The 26361-nt window shown below is 45.0% G+C and overlaps 1 protein-coding gene across 1 annotated transcript; it reads left to right on the forward strand.

Moving 5' to 3' along the window:
- Nucleotides 1-9070: 9070 nt before the first annotated feature.
- Nucleotides 9071-21924, forward strand: LOC121346078 (urea transporter 2-like). Its single transcript, XM_041423549.1, has 8 exons — nt 9071-9236; nt 11156-11345; nt 11751-11879; nt 14752-14944; nt 16520-16667; nt 18152-18286; nt 20334-20383; nt 21655-21924. Exons 1-8 carry the CDS (start codon nt 9071-9073, stop codon nt 21922-21924), a joined length of 1281 nt encoding a protein of 426 aa, XP_041279483.1.
- Nucleotides 21925-26361: the final 4437 nt, after the last annotated feature.

Genomic DNA, 26361 nt, shown 5'->3' on the forward strand with positions numbered 1-26361 from the left:
GAGAAATGCCTTTACAGTTTCCATATTAAAATGCTGAGTGCTTTGTCCCAAGATTAACCAAATAATGGCCATGCTCTGACATTTTAATCCACTGTGAACAGCACCTAGCACTTTAAGGTCTGTGGTTTACCACGCATTCCTAAAGACAGCCCAGTATTCAGCTGGATCAGCCCAGGAACAGCAGACACCATGTGATTGTGTTTGCAGTTAAAATATTTACAAGCAAGGCTTTGCTAAGCAAAGCTATTTTAAAAATTAAAAAAAAAAAAAAATTAAAAAAAAATAAAAAAAACCAATGTATTTCACATCAAATTGAAGGGGTTTTGCCAGCTCCCCAAGGCTTGTACAGGATATCCAACTCCAGATGAAGAGCTTAAAGGTTTAACAACAAGATAATTTTGCATAGAATAAACAAGGTTTCTCAGTGTATGTTAACATCAGTCATTTGTTCTTGGAGCACAGGTGTTGCAGACCACCAGTCACCTGTCTCTGCAGAACATTGATGGAGTCATGGATGCTCCAACCCTGCCTTGCCTTTTGTCTTCCCTGGCATGAGGACCTCATGGCACCACCTAAGCAACCATAGAGAAACATAGAAAAACTTCCAAGTTCAAAGCCCTCTTTGAGCTCTTGCAGACTGGGTGGGCAGCTGAGGCAGGAATCATCACCCTTAACCAATTCCCCTCTGAAGAACCTAATGTCCCTGCCATCTTTTTGTCACTCCCCAGCCTTTGAGACTGACCACAAGACTACCTCCAACCTTACTGCAGCATGAACAGGCTGCCTAAAATCACCTTTAGCAGAAACTAAATTAAATCTGCCTTCTTCCATACTAAAATGTCCCAAGGCACATTTCCTTCCCTGTCCTCTCTTTCACACCCATCAGTTATACTATCTCAGCCTGGCAGAAGGTAGCCTTCAACAAAGAACAGTAATTCCACTGGCAGCTCGAAACTGATTCACATTTGGCTGCCCATGTCTGTCACACTCAAGCCTTACAGAGTAAGACCCTGAATCACCATAGTGAGTTAAAAGGATTTATTCTCATTTAAGAGGTCACCTCTGAATTGATGAGAGACATTCAGTAGCTGACTTGCCCAAGTTTTCACTGTTAATTAACAAGAAAGCAGAGATACTTTCCAGTTCCTTGCTGTATTATTCCCACCTTGCTACTCACTGGATTAAAGAGGGCATTCATTTCATTGGAGCATCATGTTAGGATGCCTAAGCTTTGCACCACAGGAAAGGATCTTTAGAAATACTTCTGACAAGTAGAGAGAGTGTTATGGGATGTGGGAGTTAATTTTTCTTTCCTGATGAGACAGAGCAGCTACTGGTTCTGAAAATGAAGACAGGCAGCTCATGGTCAGTGTGGAGGAGAAAGACAGGGGAACATCAAAGTAAAACTCAGGAAAATGCTGACACAACAAGGTAGGTGTGACCATCAGGACAGATCCTGTGCTACAGGAGAAGAGATATGAGAGGACAAGAGGACACAGAAATTCTTCATGGAAAAGGTTGCTAAACATTGGAGTCCCCACCCCTGGAGGTGCCCAAGGTAAAACTGGACGTGGTACTCAGTGTTCTGGTCAGGGTGACAAAGTGGGGACTGGTCAAAGTTTGAACTTGATGATCTTAGGGGTTTTTTTCCAACATTTATGATTCAAAGAAAGAAAATGCAAGGTTTAGACACAGCCTCAAAATGAAAGAGCGGCATGAGCTGAAGGTGGGTAACAGAGGAGAGAAACAGGAAAAAAGTGGGGCACAGTGAGCCCAGGACCACTACTGGCAGGGCTTTTCCTTGACATATCTGCAGGTCCATTCCTGCTCCAGATCAGACAGAATATCTCACACTTCCCTGTCCCCTCTCTTGCAAGAAAAGGCTGATCCTGATCATGGTGATGGTCGCATCTCCAAGGGTGTAATGTTCTAGGGAAGGGAGAAATATTGGGTTCTCTCTGAAGGCAGAACACACATCCAAGCTTCTTTCCTAGCTGTCAGGTTACCTGGCTGGTTTGTCATAACATCCAGAGGTACAACTTTAGTTGAACATTTGACATCACACAGCTTTACACCACAGATTTAGTCCTCACTGTAAATCAGAGTCAGCAGGATGCAAAATAATGGAACAAAAGTCTCATTTTAGTCTGTTGACCTGTTTTCTTTTTCCTTGCTTTTTTTTTTTTTTTTTTTTTTTTTTTTTTTTTTTTTTTTTTTTTTTTACTTTTACTGCTCTGTTTCTTAAATTAATTCCTAAAACAAGCAAACCCTTTTTGTTTCCATTTGCAAAGGATTTAAAAAAAAAAAAAGGAAAAAAAAAAAGAGTGAGAGAAACTCACAAACACAAAAAGCCAAAAAGAAACAGAGGAGAGGTATGTGTTATTGGACAAGTGTTTAATTTATGGAACTTGGCCGGCAGAACAAGAGTTTGAATTGTACTTCAATAAGTGGAGCTCTTAGAATAAATGTGGCTTGTAAAATTGTTTTACAGTCTGCTTTGCTGAACAGCCAACACCTCATGGAAACCTTTGAAAAACATTCTGTTTAGAAGCTACGGTTTTTATATTTCATATTTTCTCTATTTGTTTTCCCCTCTGGTTTTATAACTGGAACCATATGCAGGAAAACAGGATTTTTGTGTCTTAAAATATCTACCTGACCTGACTACTTTTATTACTAAAAAACAGATAGCATTTTGAAAATTCTTCACGTATGAGGCACTTGGTTCAAACACGAAGGTGCACTTGTTTGATATCCCAGTGAGCTACAGATTTCCTGAATAACCTTAGGACAGTCATTTAGCTGAGACTCATCACGCCTCTCCCCGCGTACACGTGGTGCAGCTGTGTGCATCTGAGCTGTCTGTCTTTCCCATTATAGGCAGAAAATGTGACAGCATTTGGGACATGATTCATCTGTGTAGGATGGGAGAGGATGAATCATGCTCTAGATGCATATATTGACCAGCCCTTCAGTAGAAGTCAAGGCAAGATGCTCAGGTACAGACATTCACACTGCACACACCAACCCTCGCTGGTCCCATCTCAGTCTCTCTGTGTCACTGCAAGGATGAGGCAGCCACTTCTGGGAGTCAACACATCCCATCCTAACAATGATATCCCACACACCCTGGAGAGGATACTGATCATTCCATGTCAGCCAGGGAGAGGCAACATAATGATAAGCCTTTAAATGGTTATAGGAAGGCAAGAGGAATAGAACTAGATTTAGATAATATATTACAAATAAATTCTTCCCTGTGAGGATGGTGAGGCCCTGGCACACGTTGCCCAGGGAAGCTGTGGCTGTCCAATCCCTGGAAGTGTCCAAGGTCTGGAAGGTGTCCCTGCCCATGGCAGGGAGTGGGAGAGGATGAGCTTTAATGTCCCTTTCAACACAAACCACTTTACAAGTCCATGAATCCCTTTCTAGCAACACCATTCAGGAGATCTGTGGTAAGGAAGCCAAAGCCTCCTCCTTCACAGTTGCACACATGTGCACGTGTGTGTGTGTGACTGTGGCTGCACAGACAATCCAAATACAAATGGTGCCAGCACAGCTTCTACCACAGACACCAATAAAATTCATTAAATAAACTCTGTGCCTCCACTGGCAGAATGGGAGATACTGCTGCAGCAGAGGGGGAAAGAAGTAGTAAACTTTCACCTTGGAGCAAAGTATTGTGTTACACCGTACAGAGACTGGGAAAGGAAGACACAGAAACACTCCAAGACCACACTGTAAAAGCCAATTATCTAAATAAGGATGTAAGATTCATATTTAGCCCCATTAAACTACCCCAACTGCTAATTGTTGTACCTGTGCTTGTAAAGACATTGCAGAACTGCTGTGGGATGGGGCTTCATTTAATGACTGTGACAGGAAAAAAGTCACCTGAGCACCTTTTTTTCCTTTTGGGTGTTTTTTTTTTTTGTTTTTTTTTTTGTTTTTTTTGGTTTTTTTTGTTTTTTTTTGTTGGTTGGTTTTTATTTGGTTTTTTTTTGTGTTTTTTTCTTTATTTTAAAGGTCTCAGAAACTGTGCTGCATGCATCCTCAGCAACTGCTCTGAAATGCCCTGATTTTTTCATTTGCTTTCAACATCACAGGTTGATCCCTGGTAGAGCCTCACTTGGCAAAGTCATTACGACTCAGCCAAGCATTCTGTCACCATCCCAAAGTTTTTCCCTCTAGCTGTACATGGTATTTCTTCTCTATTCTTTTATGGCTTCTTATGAGAGAAATGTGCTTTTGCAAACGGTTTCTTTTCAAGGCCCTTGTGAGGCCACGTCCCTTGAAGCCAATGCGTTTCTGATGACTGGGCTTTCAGCACAGAAGTGGAAAGATAATTTATCCAGGCTTGGCTTCAGGTACCTTAACACACGGCCAAGCTCCCAACACAAACAGCAGCCCTGTAGAACATTTGGCTCAAGTGATACACATCACCCACCACACTGGTCATGCACCATCTCACTGTCCTGATCAAAAAATTGGGGTTTTGTTTGGTTTTTTTTTTTAATTTGCATGAGGCCACTAGATCACTGAAGGCTTTGTGATATCAGTATACTGGGAACGTTTTCTTTAGTAGCACAAGCCAAAGAGAAACACAGAGCTTGATGTGGAAATCTTTAAAAATACACATCTCTGTGCTATCAGCACCCTGCACCTCAAAAGCAGGCTGCAGCAGCTGTCTGCTGGGGGATAAGCAGGCACAGGTAGGTCTGGAGGTGAGTCCCAAGCACCTGGCACTACCCTGCAGTCTGGAAAATGTTCTTAACAAGCAGGACTGCTCATTACCACACTGATGAATTGGTGTTTGCTAACAAAAGGCCCTTTCTCAAGGAATTCCTCATCAGCCCTAGGTGTGCCATAAGTGATTCAGGCTCTCATTAGCCTTAATTAGATAATTGTTAGAATGATTTCTCTGTTATTCTTGCAGCCTCTACCACTGAGCACCAGCCCATCAATAGACTGACAGGTGTTCCCTGCAAAGAAATGGTAATTTTTTTCCAGGGTGAAATGATCCTGCAGGGATCACTGTGCCCATCACAACCCTCCAAGGTCTTATCCAGCAGTTGCAGCCCCTTGGGCTGTTCTTGCATAAAGCCCCACAATTCACCACTGCAGCACTGCAGAGGCTTTCAGCACCCCCAATTTTTTTTTTTTCACTACATCTTTCCCCCCCAAATTTGGTAATTCTTCAGCTTTCTCCTCCAGCCATGTCCCAAGTTGCTTTGCCATCTCAGGAGGGTGAGTGTGCTCCATCCAAGATGAGACTTAGTTCCCTTCCAATCATAAGAAGAAAGCAAGCAGGAATCATAAAAAGGGGCAAATTTTTTTTTGCCCCAGAACTTCAATGCCCTACTTGATGTCAGTTACAGACCTGTTGCAGATGGCTCAGTGATTTAAAAGCACTAGCCTGGGACTACAGATCCCATTCCCAAAATATTCAAGGTTGACCTTGGCAAAGTCTCTTAGGCTGGAACTTTTCTTGCCTGCAAACAGACCTCTAAAAGCTCAGCCACCAGGCTCCCTCTGCAGCCAGTGGAAAAAGAGAGGCAGAACACCCTTGGTTTTTTTCTTTTCCGTTTCCACAACTCAGCTAGGTATGTTAGGAAAAAGATATACCCATCACTCTCTGGAGATATTAATTTCTCCCTACAGAGACGAATTGACTAAAAAATTCAAAAGGGGAACGGGGTCTCATATGACGACATTGCCCTTAACCCCTGACAGTTAAATGATGTGAGCAAGACAATAATTTTTAAAATACACAGATCCCTCATCTCCATTTCAGAGGGAATTGAGCTATGCAGCCTTGTAAGTACACGGTTTAGGAGCTCTGAAGTCATGCTTCTGCTTTGTAAAACTCCCAAGTAATTTTTTCTGGTGGGGTTTAAAATGAGCATAAGATTTTCATATGCTGTGATGACTCAGACACAGCCCCTTGGCATTTATTCTCCCTGCTGGTAACAGCTGTACTGCTGAGCTCGTGGAGGTTACTGTCCACAGCAAAGGGAGCACTCACCTTTCTTTATTGATGCACCCCTAAAACTTCAAGACCGTAAGGCATATTCCAGTCTTCTTTACATGGATCCAGAGCAGTTCTCTGAGCCCATCTCAGCCCTTGAAATCCTTTGGAAAACACTTCAGGGAGAACATGAGCAAATAAACAAAGCAGACAAAATGGAATAGGATCACAGAAGCATAGAATTGTTTAAGTTGGAAAAGCACTCTAACATCATCAAGTCCAACAATAACCCAGCACTGCCAAGGCCACCACTAACCCATGTCCCCAGGTGCCACATTCACACAGCTTTTGATCACTTCTAGGGATGATGATTCCTCCACTGCCCGGGGCATCCTGTTCCAGTGCTCACCAGAGAGTTATCTCTTTTAGCAGATCAGTTGATAAATACGGCTGTGAACCTCTGTAGGAAAAGCAACCTCAGTGACAGCCAGGTGCTGTCCTGGCATTGCTCTGGAGTCTCTTCTCTGCTTGTGCTGCTGCCTTCAGACCCTGTGTCCCACCCAAAAATTACTAGGTGCCTCACTAGAGCACCCAGGCTGAGCTGCTCTGGGAATAGCAGGAACTTTCTGTTGGCAGCTGTGGGCTCAGATGCCCCAACGTCCACCTGAAGACACCCAGAGCTACACCCAAGAAAATTATGCATCTTACAAAGTGCTCATGGGATGTAATCAGGCACAAATATTTTCCAGTAGAAGCTGGTCTCTTCCTACCTCAGAGGGATGTAAATTCCCAATACCTAACCACTGGAAATTCCCCCAGCCTAGAGGACACATGGGAAGAGAAGGGGAACTCTAGCTCAGTATTGCCTCCACCAATCTCTTCATGGCTAGCCACAAGGAGTAGCCAAAATTGGCAGCCACCAAGGATGCCCTAAACTGAAACCAGGAACTGGACTCAGCTTCTGGGCAGAATGAGACTACAGATCAGAAAACAAAATAGTTTAATAACACCACCCCTCTCTCTTCTTTTGCTCCTGGTCTGTTCCTACACTGAGCACAGCTTTGCAGAACCTCAAAACCTCCCTCTTCTCAACCCCATGAAACATCCCTGGGCAAAGGCTGGAGCCCCTCTGCTCTGGAGCCAGCCTGGCCCAGCTGGGGCTGTTCCCCTGCACAAGAGAAGGCTCCAGGGACACCTCAGAGCCCCTGCCAGGCCTCCAGGGGCTCCAGGAGAGCTGCACAGGGACTGGGGACAAGGCCTGCAGGGACAGCACACAGGGGGAATGACTTTAAATTAAAACAGGGGAGATTTAGGTTAGGTAAAAGGGAAAAAGTCTTGGCTGTGAGACTGTGGCACAGGGTGCCCAGAGCAGCTGTGGCTGCCCCTGGATCCCTGGCCGTGCCCAAGGCCAGGCTGGATGGGGCTTGGAGCACCCTGGGACAGTGGAAGGTGTCCCTGCCCATGGCAGGGCGAGGAATGGGATGGGCTTTTAAGTTCCTTCTCACCTAAACCAATCCCTGATTATGTGATTCAAGGTTTGCAGGCATCTATTCTTTGCACAACCACCGGGGTTTTTTGGGGTTTTTTTTTCAGACCACTTAACACCTTCTATAGTCCTCCCCCGTCAGGCTCATGCAAACCGAGCAACGCTCAGGTTTTGTTAACACGGTTCCACACAGCAGCCTCTCTTGCCGGCGCAGCCCTGCCCAGGCTGACGCCGATGGTGAAGGTCACCCCAAAAACTGCCGTGGGGAAGAGCTGCCGGCAGAGAGAGCCAGAGCACTGGGGAACAGGAGCCGCGCAACGCGTGTGCAGGGCTGCGCTCAGCCACGGGCTGCCAGGGCAAAGGGAAAGCAGATTTTGTTGCTCAAAGACCTTCTTCCAAGGGCGTTCAGAGCCACAGGTGTCTTTGCCATCTTCCCGGCAGTGCTCCTCTCTGCAAAGCAGCCTTTCCTGCAGGCAAGCATCCCTCGCTGCTGCTGCTGCAGGCTGCCACGCTGACAGCCAGCCTCTCCGAGCCATCCCCAAACAGGCTCCCACCGGAAGATGGTGCCCATATTCCACAAAACAGGGGCAAGCCCTTCACAGCACAGTCCGCTTTGGGGCAACGCCTAGAAGAAACACAGCCACACTACATCTAAATCACCAGAGCAAATCCCACAGCTGATGCCAGGCTCCCTCAGGCAGCAAGGATGCAATTTTGAGGGTGTGACCTGCAAGTGTAGCTCGCCAGGCTGCAGTGCAGTGTATTTGTGTATTTTCTTTCTTTAATGTTCATATGGTAATAGACTTTTTAATAAGCAAAACCCCACAACCGTAATTGGAAAATTAATAAACCCCTACTCCTGCTGAATATTCACCTGGTAAGGAGAACACAGCCCTGAGCCAATGCTCTTGTCCTTGTCAAAAGTCACAGGTGGATGCTGATTTCTGTGCAATGTTTTGATGCTGCCCCAGGTTGTTCTTGCTGGTCTATCAAAGGCAGATGTGGAATGAGGAGCACCATAGATTCCTGGTGATATACAAAAGCACCAACTCACAACATCAAAAAGGACACAGACTTCAGCTTCTCCTCTTGTTTTTTCTTGTCCCCTACTCTCTGCTGCTGTACTGGAAATTTACATTGCTTTCCTCCAGCTCACTGATGGACAAATTTCAGCAAGCTCCCTTCTCAGCACTGCCACAGTAGCTACACTCAGCCAAGCATGGTCAGCACACAGGTGCTGCTCCGTCTCTTGGCAGATGTCATGTCTCATGTCCAACCAGCAGCTTGTCACAGGCTGCATCAGGAGCTGGAGTGAGGGTGGGATGCTGCAAGGCACCCATGCCACATGCCTCATTCCCCCTGCAGCTCTGTGTCTGTGCCCCAGCCCCATGACAGCAGCAGGACACTGCCTGGTCCGCATCCCTGAGAGGAGACACCACTGCAGCACACACCACCCCCAGCTGTGGATCCGGCAGATCTCTTCCCCATAGACATCCCATCTTTGACAAAAGACATCACCACTGGGTGCTGGAGGTTGTCAGAGCCCAATGCAAAAGGTTTTTCTAACACATTGCCTCTGTGATTTACAGTTACCCTTTATCATCACCCAAAAGAGGATGGAGCTCGGCGAGATCGTTGTGACTGAACATCCCAATGAGAGGGAGCTGTACAAGAAGGAGATGTCAAGAGCCCAGGACCTGCTGTGGAGAAGTGGAAACTGGATCCACCATAGTTTTGGGTATCTCACAGGAGAAATGAACGAATATGGAGAGTGGATGAAAAGTAAGCAGAAGGATGTATTTGAGGATACCCATGCTGCCATCAGTATTTCCAGAGAAGTGTGTTTCACCCCCTAAGGCAGAGCAGAAGCAGCATGGTCCAAGCTCATGGCAAGCTCTGGCCTTTTAATTATCTCACTCTCAGGAAAACAATCTCACTGCATCCTCTGGCCATCACTATGGCAGCAGGCAAAATGCAGCACAGTTCTGAGATATCTTTCACACTTAATCAGTTACATGTCATTAGCATCACGTCTCACACAGCAGTGCCAGAATCCCACAGAAGGGCTGGGGTTTGAGTCTCCTTTGTAACTGCTTTGGATCAGCCACTGTCTCTCATCCATCTGCAGGCTGATGATGGGGAATTGCCTCCTGATAGAGGCAGAGGCTCTTGATTTCCCAGCCTTGGGGGAGCAATAAACACTGAGAGGGTGTTCCAATGCCGTAAGATAGAAGCTAGGACTAATCTCAAAGTTTCACTGTCCAGACAGGAGCAATGCATGAGCAGACAGTCCAAGATACCCATAATTACTGGGGATTGAGAGGCTGTGTAAGACTCTGAGTCCTCTGTCAAGGCTAGGGTTGTTAGCAGTACACCTCCAGCAATGGGAGAGAAATAGGAGGCATCCATTTACAGCCAGGCCACTGTTATCCCCAGACACAGGGGAATATCTCCTCCTGCTTTCTCTTTACTCCAGTGCTCCATGCTTTGTCAACAACTTTTCTTACTCAGTGTTCTGGAAAGCTTTGGCCACTGTCCTCTGGTTATATTTGAATTTTTTCAGCTAATACTTGTAAAACTAAGTATATTGCTGATACCTGTTGCATAGCTCAACACCAAATGCTAATTAAAATTAGTTCAGACAAGCTTGGTCATTTTCCTCTAGGGAACCCCTTCCTCCTCCTCCTCCTCCTCCTCCTCCTTCTTCCGCCTCCTTAACCCTACCTGGAAGGAATTCTTAGGAATAAGTCATTGCCCATATTCAGAAAATACCCTGACACCTTAAGCTGCATTTAATGAACAATCAAATAAAGATTATTAACTTCAAATATTGAAGAAGATAAAAGCTGCATTGCACATTGTATGAGCATCTTGTACATGGAAGCATCTCCCCTTTCCCATCCATTTCCTTGCATCATCCTTTAATAACACACAGCAGTTCAGAAATGGTTGCAGTTTTCCCACAAGAGAGGCAGAAGAAAAACTCAAGTCAATTTGCAGTAGGAGAACAAGCAGCAAAACATTATTGCAGTGCCTTCATCCCACCTTCCCCTGCACACACCTGAGGTATCTGTGCTTGGTGTCTGTTTACTCTGTCCACGTTCAATAACCTTCTCCAAAGAGCAATAACTCTTTGTCCTCTGGAAATGCCTCTTTGCCTTGAGTACCATCCAAAATATAATTATTGCTTTCTAATTTAGATTCTTTAGCTCTCAAAATACTTTTTAGAAACCTTTGACCCCCATCTCCTATATACACCATACCTCCATGTTCAGGATTGCTGATTTCCTTCCTAAAACAGCAAAATTGCTTCCTTTTCATATTTCCCTATATACATACAAAGTATTTTCGGAGTCCCCCTCTGCATTTGAGTTATACACAAAAACAGTCTGTCTCCTTATTGATCTACAGCATAATCTAAAGTGATCTACCATGCAAATAATCATTTGACTATTCTCTGACCACTATAAATAGATCACTTTTTTCTCTGTCCCTCCATAAATTTTATAGCAGTGCCCAGTACATCCCTATTAGTTCTCAAGTGCCAGATGCAAAATATGCAGAGACAGCAATCAATCAGAGACCTGTTTTACAGAACTGTTAATATTTTACCTCTGTTCTGTGCCCAGAAAGGGGCTGCAGAGATTGTGCTTGGCTAAAATGATGCCTTTTCAACAGTGTTTTGCTTTGATCTCTTCCAGACAAGCCCTTAATTGTTCAGCTGGTGGACTGGATCTTGCGAGGGACCTCTCAGGTGATGTTTGTCAACAACCCTCTCAGCGGGCTGATCATTTTAGTGGGGCTTTTCATCCAGAGCCCCTGGTGGATGCTCACAGGCTTCACCGGAACCACTGTGTCCACATTAACTGCACTGGCCCTCAGCCAGGACAGGTAGGTGGCACCTCGTGTCCTCATGCACTTAATAAAAATTAATAGTTGTGATATTATTTGGAGCTCACTGATGGGTCACTGCACCTTACTAGAGACAGAAGACTCAGGTGAAGACAGAGCTGTGGTCCAAGAAGAGCTGGCCTGCCCCTGTGGCTATCTGTCTTCTGAAAACACGCAGTTATTTCTCCCTCCTCACAACCATCAAGGTCCTTTGAGTCACAAGGATCCCCCTCCATCATCCAGCAGTCCCCCTTCCACACACCAATGCAAGGCAGTACATCAGTAATCCCACTGCTTTCTCACCCCCTCACCAGGGGCAGAACACTTACAAATTGCATTTCTGTGGGCCCCAGAGATAGGCTGCCTTCAGCAAAGCTTTCTGTCTCACAATTGTTTCCACCGCAGGTCATCCATCGCAGCTGGCCTGCATGGCTACAATGGGATCCTGGTGGGCCTGCTCATGGCCGTCTACTCTGACAAAGGGGACTACTACTGGTGGCTTCTGCCCCCCGTGGCAGTGATTTCCATGGCCTGGTAAGTGCTGCTGCTCCTGATGCCCTGTGAAGGCTGACCTAGAACAGAGATTAGACAGAGCTAAAGAACAAAGTAGAAGGCCTCTGTTTATTAAAGGCCTCAATGGATGCGCCTCGGGCAGCACAGGAGCCTGGCCAGGGCTACACCCAAGATGAACCAAAATGGGCACAAAATGGTTGACCGGTCACGGGGTCTCACACTTTTATAAGTTTTTGTCCATATGCGTATTGGAGTTAATTGTCGGAGTCCCATCTTTCTTGTTTTTCTCTCTTCAGCCCACGTTGTTTATGCTCTTGGGCCTGAGATTTGGATCATTTGTCCTTGGTCCTCAGCTAGAGAAGGAATTGTTTTGTCTCCCTGCTCTGTGAAGGGAGCTTACTATCCCCTAATACGAACTCAGAAATACACACTAAAGCAGCACAGAATCTGAAAAATATAAAATCTAAAACCTGAGGCATCACTCCTCCTAGGGACAATTCCCAAGGGATGGGTCTGGCTACAAACAGCGCAGGCACATTGAGGGCCCCTCTGCCCTGCACCAGTGACTCCAGGCTTGATGGCACAGGAGGGTTGTGTTTGTTACCACACAGAGCTCATGGGGGACATGGTAGGAGCTAAGGGCACAGAAACACTGATTATAGCACACAGGCAAAGCAGCCCCGTCCCTCATGGGGGACGTGGTAGGAGCTGAGGGCACAGAAACACTGATTATAGCACACAGGCAAAGCAGCCCCGTCCCAGCCCTCTGAAAATGGCCCTCAGCAGCAGGACACACACGGGCTGGAGGTCATTGCACCCAACACCACAACACTTCTTCCTCACCAGGCCCTGTGCTCATCCTGGGGCTCAATTCAATATCCTCCCTCTCAGATGTGCAAGCAGTCATGAGCAAAATTAATTCCTTCAAGTAGCTCCAAAGGACAGGCTATGTTCGTCCAGGATTAAATTTTGACATTTTTAAATATGGATCTGAACAGCACTGCAGAATCTGTTTAACAGCCTTAACTGAAATTAATTTAATAGTCACATTTTATCACTGTAAGCAGTAAGATGCAAACCATTATTAGATTTTCACTGCTTTTAAGATCAGATTTGTTTTATATTTCATTTCTTTAGTCATTCTCAGCAAAGGTCATTTCATAACAATCTCTCAAAACCCAGGGCATGTTGCAAGAATGTTTAGTTTGTCTTATCTGCCAGAATTCCTTTAGGTCTTTTGTTCAAAATTTTCTTCATTGTTTAGTTCACAAGTCTTGAGGGTAGAGCTGAAATATTTTAAAATCAGACACTTCAGTGATTTTTTTAATCGATACTTTGACTTTCAGTTTTAGAAGTCAGCATTTATTTAACTGTTTCCTTTTTTCCTGACAAGATGTGTAAGTGACAGAAGCTTTGTATTTCAGCTCAGAAATTAGGACACCATTTTCAATGAAGTACTGATTTATTTTCTTTTCCCTACAGCTGCAAGCAAGGAAATCTGTAAACTCCTTTGGGAACCAAACTTGTCAAAAAAAGAATAGGCTTCATCTGAGATTACACAGGGAGAACAAAGCATTTTTCCCACAGATAGTATCTGTACAGCAGGACACAAGATGTTGCTATTGAAATGTCAAATAACTTGGATGGAGATGTTTTTCATTATAACCAGCTTAATGACCTTCTAGTGCTCAAATCCAGTTCCTTGAAAAACTTGAAGTCTTTAAATTGATCTTTTATAAACTGTAATGTTCACTGCTATTTGGAGTAGACCGTAAGAACTATTCAGCTCACCTGTAGCATAAGAGCTCAGCTGGAAGGAGAACACTGCCCTTTTGCACCAAGGACTGGCCATTTCTTCTTTTCTTTGAGCTTTCTGGGGCCCAAAAAAAATCAGATATTACCTTGCCAATAGGCTCCCATATCCCAATAGGCAGTCCTTCATGCAGGACACACACTTCAAGTGGAAATCAGGGAGTCTGTAAATGTCCTGAGGAAAGCAGATTAAATGAAGATTATATCCCAGGTCCTACAGACAAGAACTTTGGGAAAGGCCACAGTATTTCAAAGTTTACATGGTTTTTGTGTTCTGACTCTAGGTTGAGTCTCACCCCAAATACTTTATATGCTAAAAATCTTCAATCAAGCTACTTAAAAAGAAGTCTCAGTTTTCAGTAAAGTGTGTGCGATTTCAGGTGGTACCTGGGCAGCACAAAATTACATTAGTCAAGGTCTGAGTGAAGTCTGGTACCAACACCTTGCCCAGCTCTGCTACAGTGGTGATTTCATCTTACACTCTGTTGGGCCTCATAGTCCCCAAAAATAGTGTCCAACACAGTAAATATTTTTATCTTTCTTAATGGAAGATTTTCCACTGCCTTTGATCACTTCTTGTGCTTTATTTCTCTTCCAGACCCATCCCCTGATACCCTTCAAACCATTTAAACAAGAACAAAACAAAACAAAAAGAGGCAAAAAAAAAGCAAACAGGGTAATTTCCAACCCCCTCCCGCCTCCTCAAGACAGCAGCTTTTTTAGACCAACTAAAGTTCTCCCCAGTTCTTCACATGACATTCCCAAAATTTCCTTTTCTGCTTTTTGTTCAAATTTTAAATTGAATAGTAAGTCGGATTGCCTGTCTCTGTCCATGCTCAAATACTGTATTGGATGCCTACATGGATGTGACATTATTTTTTCCAGAAAACGAAGAGCTTTTGACAACTCTTTGTTTGATGCAGAGTAAGATATTAAGGTATTCACCATCAGGTATAGCTACAAGGAACTGTATTGGCCTGTATTTGCCAAAATTATCATTTTGAGACCAAAGAAGCAGGCTGTCTCACCACTATAAATTGTGATGAGCAAGTTATAATTACATTTCTTCTCTTGTTCTCAGCCCTGTACTGTCCAGTGCTTTGGGATCCATCTTCAGCAAATGGGACCTCCCTGTTTTCACTCTGCCCTTCAACATTGTGGTGACCCTGTACCTGGCAGCCACAGGACACTACAACCCCTTCTTCCCCACAACCCTCATCAAACCCGTAGCTGCAGTGCCCAATATCACCTGGTCTGACATCAATGTGCCATTGGTAAGATTCACACCAACAGGTTTATGGTATTTCACTGAAAAGGTGAGCATGAAGGCGTTCTCCCTGAGTGACGCTTTTACATGGGTCAGAATTCACAGAAGTACATGCCTTGGTTCAGTGCCACAGAATCCCCAGGGACAGGATTCATCTGCTGGATGAATCCTGGTTCATCCAGCAGAAAGGCTGGCGGAGCCTCAGGGAGCAGAGAACCTGACCCTCTCATTCCCTTCAAATGTAAGTTGTCCCAAAATTGTCTTGACTGTATGTCCAGCACACATCTGGATATGACCTCCTCCTGTCCAGGTTAAAAAAACATCAGCAACACTGTCAGTGGCAATATGAAAATTCAGAGGAAACATCAGGATTTCAAAGTGACAGAAACTCATACCCAGTGCCCTCATGTCTAGCTCTAGCTCTGGAGGGTCACCATCCCAAAAGAGAACAGGATAACTGATCCAGAGGGTTGTGGTCAATGGCTCAGGGTCCCAGGTGGTCCCTCAGGGGTCCACCTGGCCACCAGTGTTATTGAATATCCTCATTAATGACACGGACAGAGGGGTCCAGGGCACTCTCTGAGGATTTGCAGGTGGCACCAAGCTGGGAGGTGCAGCTGACACACATGGAGGATGGGATGGCATCCAGAGGGACCTGGACAGGCTGGAGAAGTGGCCCAGGGGAATCTCATGAGGTATAACAAGGCCAAATGCTGGAGCTACACCTGGACCAGGGCAGCCCCAGGATCAACCCAGGCTGGGGATGAGCAGAGGGAGCAGCCCCGGGAGAGGGAGCTGGGGGTGCTGTGGGTGAGAGCTGGAGCTGCCCCAGCCTGAACCCCCCCTTCCCTGGGCTGATCTCCAGCGTGGGCAGCAGGGCAGGGGGGATTCTGCCCCTGTGCCCTGGGCTCAGGTGAGAGCCCACCTGCAGAGCTGCCCCAGCCCTGGCTCCAGCAGCACAAGGACGGGGAGCTGCTGCAGCCAGTGCAGAGGGGACAGCAAGGTGATCAGAGAGATGGAGTACATCTTTTGTAAGAAAAGGCTTGGAGAGCTGGGTTTATTCAGCCTGGAAAAGATGGCTTTGGGGTCACCTAAGGCTTTCCAATACTGGGAGAGATTGTGTAGGAAAGTGGGAGGGAGTCTACTTACAGCTGGGGGGTGGATTTTGAAGGCATTCCCCCCAAGGAGAAATGGCTTCAATTTGAAAGAGGGTAAGTTTAGATTAGTTACTGGGGAAAAAACTCTTCCCTGTGAGGGTGGGCAGGCCCTGGCACAGGGTGCCCAGAGAAGCTGTGGCTGCCCCTGGATCCCTGGCAGTGTCCAAGGCCAGGTTGGACGGCGCTTGGAGCAACCTAGGATGCTGGAAAATGTTCCTGCCCAAAGCAGGGGGTGGAACAAGGGGATCTCTAAGGTTCCTTCCAATTCAAACCATTCTAGGATTCTATGAGGTGCTCAGACTCCAACACAGAGCCAGGGTTTCTTCCTCCCCTTTTCAGCCAACAGCTTGGACAAAACATCTGCTGTGTCCCTCAGGGCACAGACAGACAATAAATAACAAGCCCTTTCCTGCCATCTGCTGCAGCTCTTACAATCCATCCCAGTTGGGATTGGTCAAGTGTACGGTTGTGGAAACCCCTGGACTGGAGGCATTTTCCTTGTGGCTCTGCTCATCTCGTCCCCACTGATTTGTTTGCATGCTGCAATTGGATCAGCCGTGGGGATGTTTGCAGGTAAGAAATACTTACCAAATCATTTTTGAAACCAAGGTATCTTCATCCAAGCCAGATTCTGTCCAGAATTTTTAGTGGCATCAGCTTAGCTGTAGTTGGGACAGCACTCTCATCTTTCAAACTGTCTCCTGATTTGAAAGCTCTTAGTAAAGGTCACACAACAGAGTGCAGGCAAGAACAGAAGCAGGTTTTCTTTAAATTTCACGGTTTTTGTTAGATTTGTAACTCAGCCAGGTGCTTTGTTCCATCCTACTTAACTCTCTAGCAGCTGGATGTGATAAATCCCATGAGATCATGAGGAAACCTAGAGAATGACTTTCAGTACTGATTTCTTGCCACCACAATTGCTTTAAATTATGACCACAGGCAAAGGTCTGCCTCAGAACTAATCAGATAAGGAAGAGAAACAGACTTTTCTGGGATGCAGTTTGCTCAGCCCTACTGTGGATTTGCCAAAATACCAAAATGAATGCCACTAAAAATGTCCTGTCTCTCCACTAACCATAGAGAAACAATATTGAGAGACATGAAGCAGACCCTAGAGGTTAGGCAACATTAATGCCACTTAAGAGACCAATTTTAGTAAATACAGATGATGGAATAAGTGTAGTCTAATTCCTTGGAAAAGGCAGCAATCCAAAAAGTTCTCTGTGCTCTGAAGCACTTAGTACATGATGTAGCTGTCTCTCATTCATAAATTTTAAATAAAACTGTCCACAATTTGTACAGCTAAGAGCATATGGCAGGTCTTGTAGAGGTGTGACATTCAATCTAGAAGGGAAAGGTCAGGGGAAAGTTTCTGGGGACAAGCATGGTGATAAAACAGAGGACAGATGAGGACAATATAGAAGGAAATGCATTAATATTGCTAATGTCAGGTAAGTGGTATGTGTACTACATATTGAGCTCTCCTTTTCACTGGTACTCCTGAAGCCTGTGAGAAATCCTTCAGAAGTTTCTCAGAAGTTTCTGGGGCAGACCCCCAGCTCCCATCCCCGTGGAGAATTTCCACTGCACAGGTGGAATGACCACCTCTAGTAACTAGACCATATCTCGCTAGGAAAAAATGGCAAACTCTGCTTGCTCCCACAAAAGACGTGCAGTTGTGTCTCTGATAGTCAAAATTGGGGTGTATATGAGGTGTAAACAGTGTGTGTGAGCACAGCTTTCTGCAAGGAGGACGCCCAGGTGAGAAGGTTTCCCCACACTCTGGCTGGATCCTCCACCTGTGTGTGTGGATACAACACACCCAGTGAATACACAGGAAGTTTTGTCTGAATTAAACCTTTGAGACTGGGCCAAGTTCCACCACAGGGACATTATCAGACCTCCAAAATAATGAGCCTCCTTTGACATCCTCCTTTTTCTGCATGTGCATGTGTGAGAACAGACAAACCCATCTTGATGTTATGAGGAAGAGATGACAGATTGCTCCTGTAGGTTCTCCTCATACCTGAGCTCACAGCTGTGCCTTTGTCCTGCAGCTCTGAGCATTGCATCCCCGTTTGACAGCATCTACCTTGGCTTACACAACTACAACTGTGCCCTGGCCTGCATTGCCATCGGGGGCATGTTCTACGCCCTGACCTGGCAGACACATTTGCTCTCACTTGCCTGTGGTGAGTATCTTTTACATAAAGGAAGGCAAAAATTTGTGCAGGTGAGCAGCTTATGAGGAGCTGTCTTGGTTTGAAAAGACAGGTGTCCTCTAAGGGAGGTAGGAGCCTCCCTTGAAATGGAATATGCAAACCCCCTCCCTCCAAATTATTATAATTTTGAAATTAAGGGGCTCTCAGGCAAAGATATTGGAGTAGGAAAAACAGATCTTTATTAGGAAAAATATAAAAATTAAAATAAAAAATAAAAATAAAATGCAGTAATACAAAACAACATTGACAAAGTCAGAACAGGCCCTGACCCACAGTGGGTCAGAGTGGTGGCACAGTCCCATCCCATGGTGGCTCAGCCCTCCTGCAGTGCCAGCTGTGGTTCTGCTGGAGCAGGGATCCTGGACAAGGGGGGAGTTTTCCTCTGAAGCTCCAGGGCTGCTGGAGATGGGCCTTGTGTTCCTCTGGGAATTCAGGGCAGAAGAAAGCTGCTCCTCTGGGAATGCAGCGGGCAAAGGCTGCTGTGCTGTCCCAGGCTCAGATTGTATCCAGGTAGGAATGCTTGGCTCCTTCCCTGGGTGGAGCATCTCCCGGTGGGATGATGGAATTTTATCAGCCATTCAGGGATGCTCACTGGCCTATTAACAGAAGGCATTTTCCAGAGGGAGGATTGGTTGTGGAAGAGATTTAAAAAAAAAAACTGCCCCACCTGGTTTTAACAGGTGGTCCAATTAACAGAAGATAATTGCCCCACTACTAACAGATGGTGATAGTATACACATCCCTTGCCACATCTTGCATTTCCAACCTAAGACAGAAGCACAGGCTTAGAGCCAGTCATCATTCTGTCTGTCCCAAAAACAGGTACTGTGCGAGATCTGTTTCTCTGGTAGCATCAGAATTGAGCTTGATTGTGCAAGTACAGAGAGAATATTTTAGACCCTGATGATATGGAAACATCTAGAAAGGGCGGAATTAGTGTTTGTGGAATGAGCACAAGTTAATCCATGAGCATGTTTAACCAATTAGCAAATCAACAGATGATAGAAGCAATCTTTTCATGATTATATGTATCACTGGGGGAAATGTACCATAAGAAGGGATCTGTTGCACCAGGTCAGTTTAAAACCCATCCACCCAAAGACCCCACATCCAACAGCAGCCAAAACCAAAACTATGGGAACAGTTTGAGAAAATTCCCAGTTAAGACATTCCTGTGAAGATATGCCCAGACTCCAGTTATCTCAGTGTCCTGAGCACAGTTTCTGGGTTTCTCAGTAGCTTTTCCTTCTTTGACTTAACCCTTGGGTGCCTGACCTTGCCTCCTGTTCTGCCATCCCTGGCAAACTGGGGCAAAGAGACCCCTTGGTAACTGGTTATGGTATGAAGCCACAGGGCATAGAATTTCTGAAGTCCAGCCCTGCTGGAGAATTTCTGCAATTCCCACTGCATGTGGGTCAGGTAGTGCCAAATAAAAAGAAATTAAAGATAAAAAAAATGCCACCGTCTCTTCATCTTGATGAAACCATGTTCTTCATTCACCATCCATCTCTACAGAGAAGATAGGACCAAATATAGGAACAGAATCATTTGTGTTGGAAAACAGCTCCAAGATCATCAAGTCCAACCATGCCCCCAGCACAGCCAAGGCCACCACTAACCCACATCCCCAAGTTCCACATCCACACAGCTGCTCCTACATCCAGGGAAGGGAACTCCACCACTGCCCTGGGCAGCTGTGCCAGGGCTGGACAGCCCTTTCTGTGAAGAAATCTTTCCTTAATATTCAACCTAGATCTCCCCTGGTTCAACTTGAGGCCATTTTCTCTTGGGACATTTCAACTAATTGTTGAACTCCAGCAGCATTAGATAGCTGGGAGGATATTTTGCTGTGCATTTGGACCATGTTGCTTGGGTTTGGTTTTTTTTGGGTTTGTTTGTTTGTTTGTTTGTTTGTTTTTTGGGTTTTTTTGTTTGTTTGTTTATTTTGGGGGTTTGGGGTTTTTTTTGAGAATTGAACAATGTTTTTCTCATCCTGAGCTCTCTTTGGTCTTCTCAGCATTATTTTGTGCCTACTCTGGAGCAGCTCTTGCTAATGCACTCGCTGTGGTAAGTGTGGGGTTTTGTGTTTTACCTGAGGGTTTGTTGTTTTGTTTTGATTTTTTTTAACTGCATCTTGATTTGTTCAGATATAATGTTAAGGAAATGCCTCAAAATTCTCCATGTCAGCTTTGACAACACTGAAATGAGAATGTTGCAGCTAGTTGGCAGGTCTTGTACAAACCCCATGTCAGCTGAATTGTGGCCCTGAAGATTTTATACCTGATAAGAAGATTTCAAAGACCTTTGGAGCATGTTATCCACAACAGGGTTGTGCACATATATGTGAGTTACAGCAACAGCATATGGTTTGATGTTAAATACTTAGCTGAACATTATAGTTCAGCAATTCCAAATGATCTAAATTTTCATTTTCTTCATTCAAGGTCTTTCTCCAACACTGCCCACAAATATTATTGATGTTTGAACTGGGTATGAGAAACTAAAATGAGGGGGATACTGTTCTCTTAAGTACAAAGTTATTATATTTGGACAAATCAAGAAGGGAGTGAAAACAGAAATGACAGGCTGTTTCTTCTTTAAGATCTGAGAGATTAAAGCAAAACCACATTTTAATTAAATTGATTTACTAACTTTGAAAAAAAATATTAGAACTAGCCGTTTCACACACTGAACATTTTCATCTGGCATCATCTCAGCACTATGTAGGTCTCTGCATATGGGCTGCTTTAAGCACACCTGCTTTTGGGAGGCATCAGGAAAAAGGACATCCACTTTTTATCCCTGTGATCTTGCTTTTGGAAGACCTCAATTCAGGGGAACAGAGAAGGCTGAGGGTTGGATGTGATGCCAGCATCATATTGTCATTGGGCAGAGAGAATATGCCTGAATAATACTCTCCATACATATTTTACAGTACAGAGAGGGTAGAATTTGGTTCTTCTGTTAGAGAACTCAGATGTCCACGTGTGAGCTGGGTGTCTTGGCTTTCATTGAAGTGATCAGAGCTCTGGAGCCTGACTCAGTTGCTTCAATGCTGGTGCCAGGTTCCATCCAGCATTGAAGCTGTGCCTCTGACAGGACAGAGGTCTGCAGGGTCAGAGAGGTTCTGAGGTCTTTGTGCAGCCCCACGCCCTCCAGCTGAAAAACAGACCTCTGTGTGGCCAGCTGAATCGGCATTTGGGAGCCACTGTGTCTTCAGGGAAAGCAAGACCCTCCCAGCTTCCCAAATACAAGAGTTTAGCCACAGGCAGGCATAAGCACAGAGACAAAAAAGGGGTACCACAGTGCTGCCCTGTGTGTGTTCTGTCCCCTGCCAGCTCGGGCTGCCGGTGTGCACCTGGCCCTTCTGCCTCTCGGCGCTCCTCTTCCTGCTGATCACCTCTGAAAACCCGGCCATCTACAAAATGCCCCTCTGCAAAGTCACCCACCCAGAAGCCAACCGGATCTACTACCTGAGAATGAGGAGAAGGGCCTCGGAGAGCAGGAGGGAAGAGCAGAAGCGAAAGGAGCAGAAACCCTCTGATGGCTCAAAAATTAACAGTGGGGGCACCCCACTGTGCACCCCCAGGAGCCGCCACGCTCACTGATTGCAGGCACACACAACTGGGGGCAGCTTGGGGCAGATTTTCAGACATCACCCAGGCACAGCACAGCCACAAACACCACTTTTGCCAGCAGTCTGCAGGCTGGGGATTCAGCATTCCACACTGGAGAAATCACGTTTGCCCTTGAGCTACGCTTTCCAAAAAGCACTCAGGTAACATAATAACAGCTGCCTTATCAATCCACTGGCTGTTAACTTGAAAGTCACCTCTTATCAATAATAATTATAAGAATAGGCAGAAGAACATTAAAGCTGACAAGAGGCTGCATTTAATTTCAGAGGTGTAATTTAACAAAATAAATATGCTGAGAAGGCATTGGTGCCTAATAATAATAAATAATGTAAGAACTAAGTCAAGAGCTGTGCTTCAAATTAAGAGCATGTATATTTGAAAGTGAAATAAACAGACTGTTCTCTTCCTTTCTTGTGTGCCGTCAATGTCTAACCCATTTAATACTTCTTAACAGCTACAACACACACAGGTAAATATTCTTACAGAGCACATCCTGTAGCACTTTTGGTACCATCTCCTGACTCCTCATTAAGTGCCAAGGCAATGAATATATATGCTTTAATCAGACTAGAAGAGCGACTAGCTAGCAGTGATCAAACATTCATCTTTTCCTTGAATAATTTTCTGTCTTGCAAATCGAAGATCTCTCTCCTGCTGATTGCAGGATAGCAAGTCTGAATCCCTACACACATCCACTGGGAAATAAAAAAACTTCATGTAAAGAATGGAATAAACATTTACTGCTGGTGACAGTTCTTTCTCTCCCTTTCACAGAGGAGCATAGCTTTTCCATTAGACCATGAGAAATTAACAAGTCAAAGGTTACCACTGCCACTTTATGCCTCCTCAAAATCCTTACAGCAGAGAAGCTCCAACTGCCCTAAGGAGGATTTTCTCAGGAACCTTTACCAAAACCTCTGTGAAGAAAGCCTGACAGAAAGGCTTCCTCGCTCTAAAGTTGTTTTACGAGGTCAGTTTAAAATCACAGACCCAAGGGATATGAAGATTTAAAACCTAAAGGTACTATGCAACCACAAACACTCAGATCAGAAGCTGTCATCTCTGCCTCACGATCTAGGGCTGTTTTGCAGATCCATATGAGTATTTTTGAACAGTGGGATCCCAGTTACAAAAACCACTTTTTAAAAAGGTGAGCCTGAGTGGTGCTCATGGGATTATTTGTGCCTTAATCACCTAAAATCCAGTAGCACCAGCATCTGCCACCCCTCTAAATGTCCCCTAGAAACAGTGCCCAAGAATGAATTCATCCTGGGAGACAAAAACATGGTGGTGTTTATATTCAGATGTTTTGTTTTTTTTTAAACAGGGGAGGCCATTCCAGAAATTCTGGTAAAATTTAGGTCCTACTTCCTCCCCTCTTTTCCAAGACGCCTTTTGGCCATGATATCAGCAATCTAATGCTAGCACCAAAACCTTCTCCCATGGTCACTGCAAACTGCAAGATCAAGGACATCCCCCTGTTGCTGCCACTGCAGAGAGACAAGGAGAGGCAGAATAACACAAGAGGTGACACACAACTGTCTGAAGACCTTCTCTCTACAGCAGTCAATAAAATATGAAGCACACAGAAACTAGGAGAGCTTATTCATGAACAGTTTAATTTAGCTCATGCACAGCACTAGAGAAATATTTGAATAGTAGGAATGCAAGGTTACTGGAAAAATTACTGCAAAATAATGCTTTTCTTCATCATATATGTGAAGAAAAACCATAACTACAGTTAGTTATGCCAAACATATTGTTTGTTTTCCTAAAAATAACATTGAAGCCCAGGCACAATATGGCTATTGGAAAGGATTCGTCATGTAAGTGCCACTGCAGGCATTAATTCCTCAGCCACAAGAAAATCCATCCTGAAATCAATTAGTAAAGCAATTTCCAGAGTTGAAGCCTTCCATAAAAAATAGAGTATAAACAGCTTTTTTAAGTCTCTAGCTAATCAAAAGATTTGAGTAACTATAGCCAGTACTAATAATTCTTGAAAACAGGCAAGACAAATCAAGTGTCTCCTGCAAGGGAGCAGCAGACAATAAAAGCACTAACTGAAGCTATCAGTGGTAGCCCAGCAGTCTGATACCTAGAGAGTTCTATAAAAAATGTCATTAAGAGAAAAAAAATGTACAGTTTTCAGTGGGACTAATAATTTTGTGACAGCTCCCAGAGGTCTAACATAAAACAAATATGACTATTAAAGGAAGAAAAAAAAAGTCTCTTCTGCAGTTAGAGCCATCACTCCACCCAGCTCACCTCCACCTTAAAACAGTATTAAATAAATGTTCCTGTACAGATGAACACCTGGCCCAGCCATAGCACATGAAAAAAAAACCTCCTAAAAATTTGCCTTAAAAATTAAAAAGAAGAACGGACTTATCAAAGTGAAGGAATTGAATTGCAAGAGAGCTTCCCAGTGAATTAAGACAATTCTGTTGTAAGTGGAGCTCAATGTAAAAAATAGTATATACACTATGCAGTTCCAAGAAAAATGTTTACTTTATTGCTTCAAATACTATTTTTCTTACTCTTGCACTTACTTCATACCCCCTAAAAGGGAAAAAAAAAAAGGCCACTTTGCTCTTTGAGAGGAAGTTCTCAACTCTTCTCTCGTAGACGTTGCTGCCTCTGTTGATAAGACCAGCCACAGAACTCTACAGAAAAAGCTGGGGCAAGCCCTTGAGATGTCTTGGCTTGGGTATTGTGGCTCTAGGATGACTGATCTGGTAATGACTCCTCATTAATGATTAGAAAGGTGCACCGAGGGAATGTGGAGGGAAGGGATTTGCTTTCCCAGTGGACATTTGCAGCAGAGGTCAGAGCCACGCTGCCACCTGCACTGGAGCATCCTCGTTGCTGGAGCACAAACTTTCCCTCCTGATTCACAGAAGCACAGAATCCCTCAGACTGGAGAAGCCCTCTAAGGTCCTCAACTCCAACCATTCCCCCAGCACTGCTAAACTTGCCACTAACTCATGTCCCCAAGTGCCACATCCACACAGCATTTAAATCCTTACAGGAATGGGTGGGATTCACTACCCATCAGTGCCTTGGGCAGCTGTGCCAGTGTTTGACAGCCCTTTCCAAAATTAACTTTTTCGTGATCTCAACTCTAAAACTGGTTTCCAACATTGGATCTTCTTTGAGACCTAATCAACTCCTCACGGGCATCAAGAGCTGATGGGAAGAGCAGCACAGAGGGAGAACACAACAGGAGGTGGTGGCAGCAGGGAGGTGCAGTCCTGGAAAACCCAGTGCTGTCCTTCCAAACAGTGATGGGGAGAAGTGGCTGCAGCACTGCATGGTGCTCACAGGCCAGCAAAGCACGGTGGGTTAAAGTCTCATGGACAGATTTTGCTGTTGCACTCTACTCTCAAGCAACCAGAGCTGCTTTGCTGCAGGGCCTGGGCCCTACTCCTTGTTCCATTCAACATTGCTGTGAGCTTAAAATAAATATTGTCCTTTTTTTCAGCCCTTCCACAATGTGAAACCCCTTCTTCCCATACCTGCAAGCAATCAGTGCAGACCTGCACTGATTCAAATCATCAGATGCAGGGAGAGTATGCGTCTCTCCCCAGCACCTAGGCTGCTGGCACAGGGAGCCAGCCAGCATCCCAGCAGGCACCAGAAAATACCAGGCTCTGTGTTCCAGAGGGGCAGTCAAGCAACACAGGGCCTTCCTACAAGCTGAAAAACCCAAAACTTCAAAACTTGTCAGAATAAGAAAATTCCCAAAAATATCCAGCTGCTGGGGAGTTGCTCTGTGCTCTGTCCATGCCAGACATCAGTCTGCAAAGACAGAGAAACTACAAAATGATTTACGTTTTCTGTAGGTCACATTTGCCAGGGTTGCAGAAATATCACTGCTCTGAGGGGGAAACCTGTTTGCTGAATGCTTTCACTCGCTCTCTCTTCCTCTACATCAGTTTTAATTTGGGAGATGGAAGTAGTTCAAACAGGAAACAAGCCCTTGATTGCAGTTGATTTTACAGTTCTCAGGGGGCTTGTACAAGCTCCTACAGCTGTTGCCACAGCTGGAGTTCACACATCCCAGTGGTGGGATAAGACATGGGATGGCTCTGTGGGAAGCAAAGGTTTCTCCCACCACATTTTGCCGGGCAATGAGTCTGGATTTCTCTGACTTCTCATTCAGAAGCTCCTGAGTGCACTGAGTCACCTCTGTGCATTCAAGAGCTTAAAGTCTCACGGAGCTGCATCCTCACATCCACCTTCAGGGGTAGCTTTTTGCATGGGCAGCTGAGGTAGACACAAATCCCTGCTCCCAAAATGTGCATCTTCACACAGCACAGCAGGGTTGAAGCACCAAGTGTGTGCAGAAACCCTTCCAAAAACATCCAACTGTGTCACCACCCAAAATGCACAGTTGTTTGGGCT

This window comes from Onychostruthus taczanowskii, unplaced genomic scaffold, assembly GCF_017590055.1.
Source record: "Onychostruthus taczanowskii isolate IOZ18803 unplaced genomic scaffold, ASM1759005v1 scaffold79, whole genome shotgun sequence".
Lineage (NCBI taxonomy): Eukaryota > Metazoa > Chordata > Aves > Passeriformes > Passeridae > Onychostruthus > Onychostruthus taczanowskii.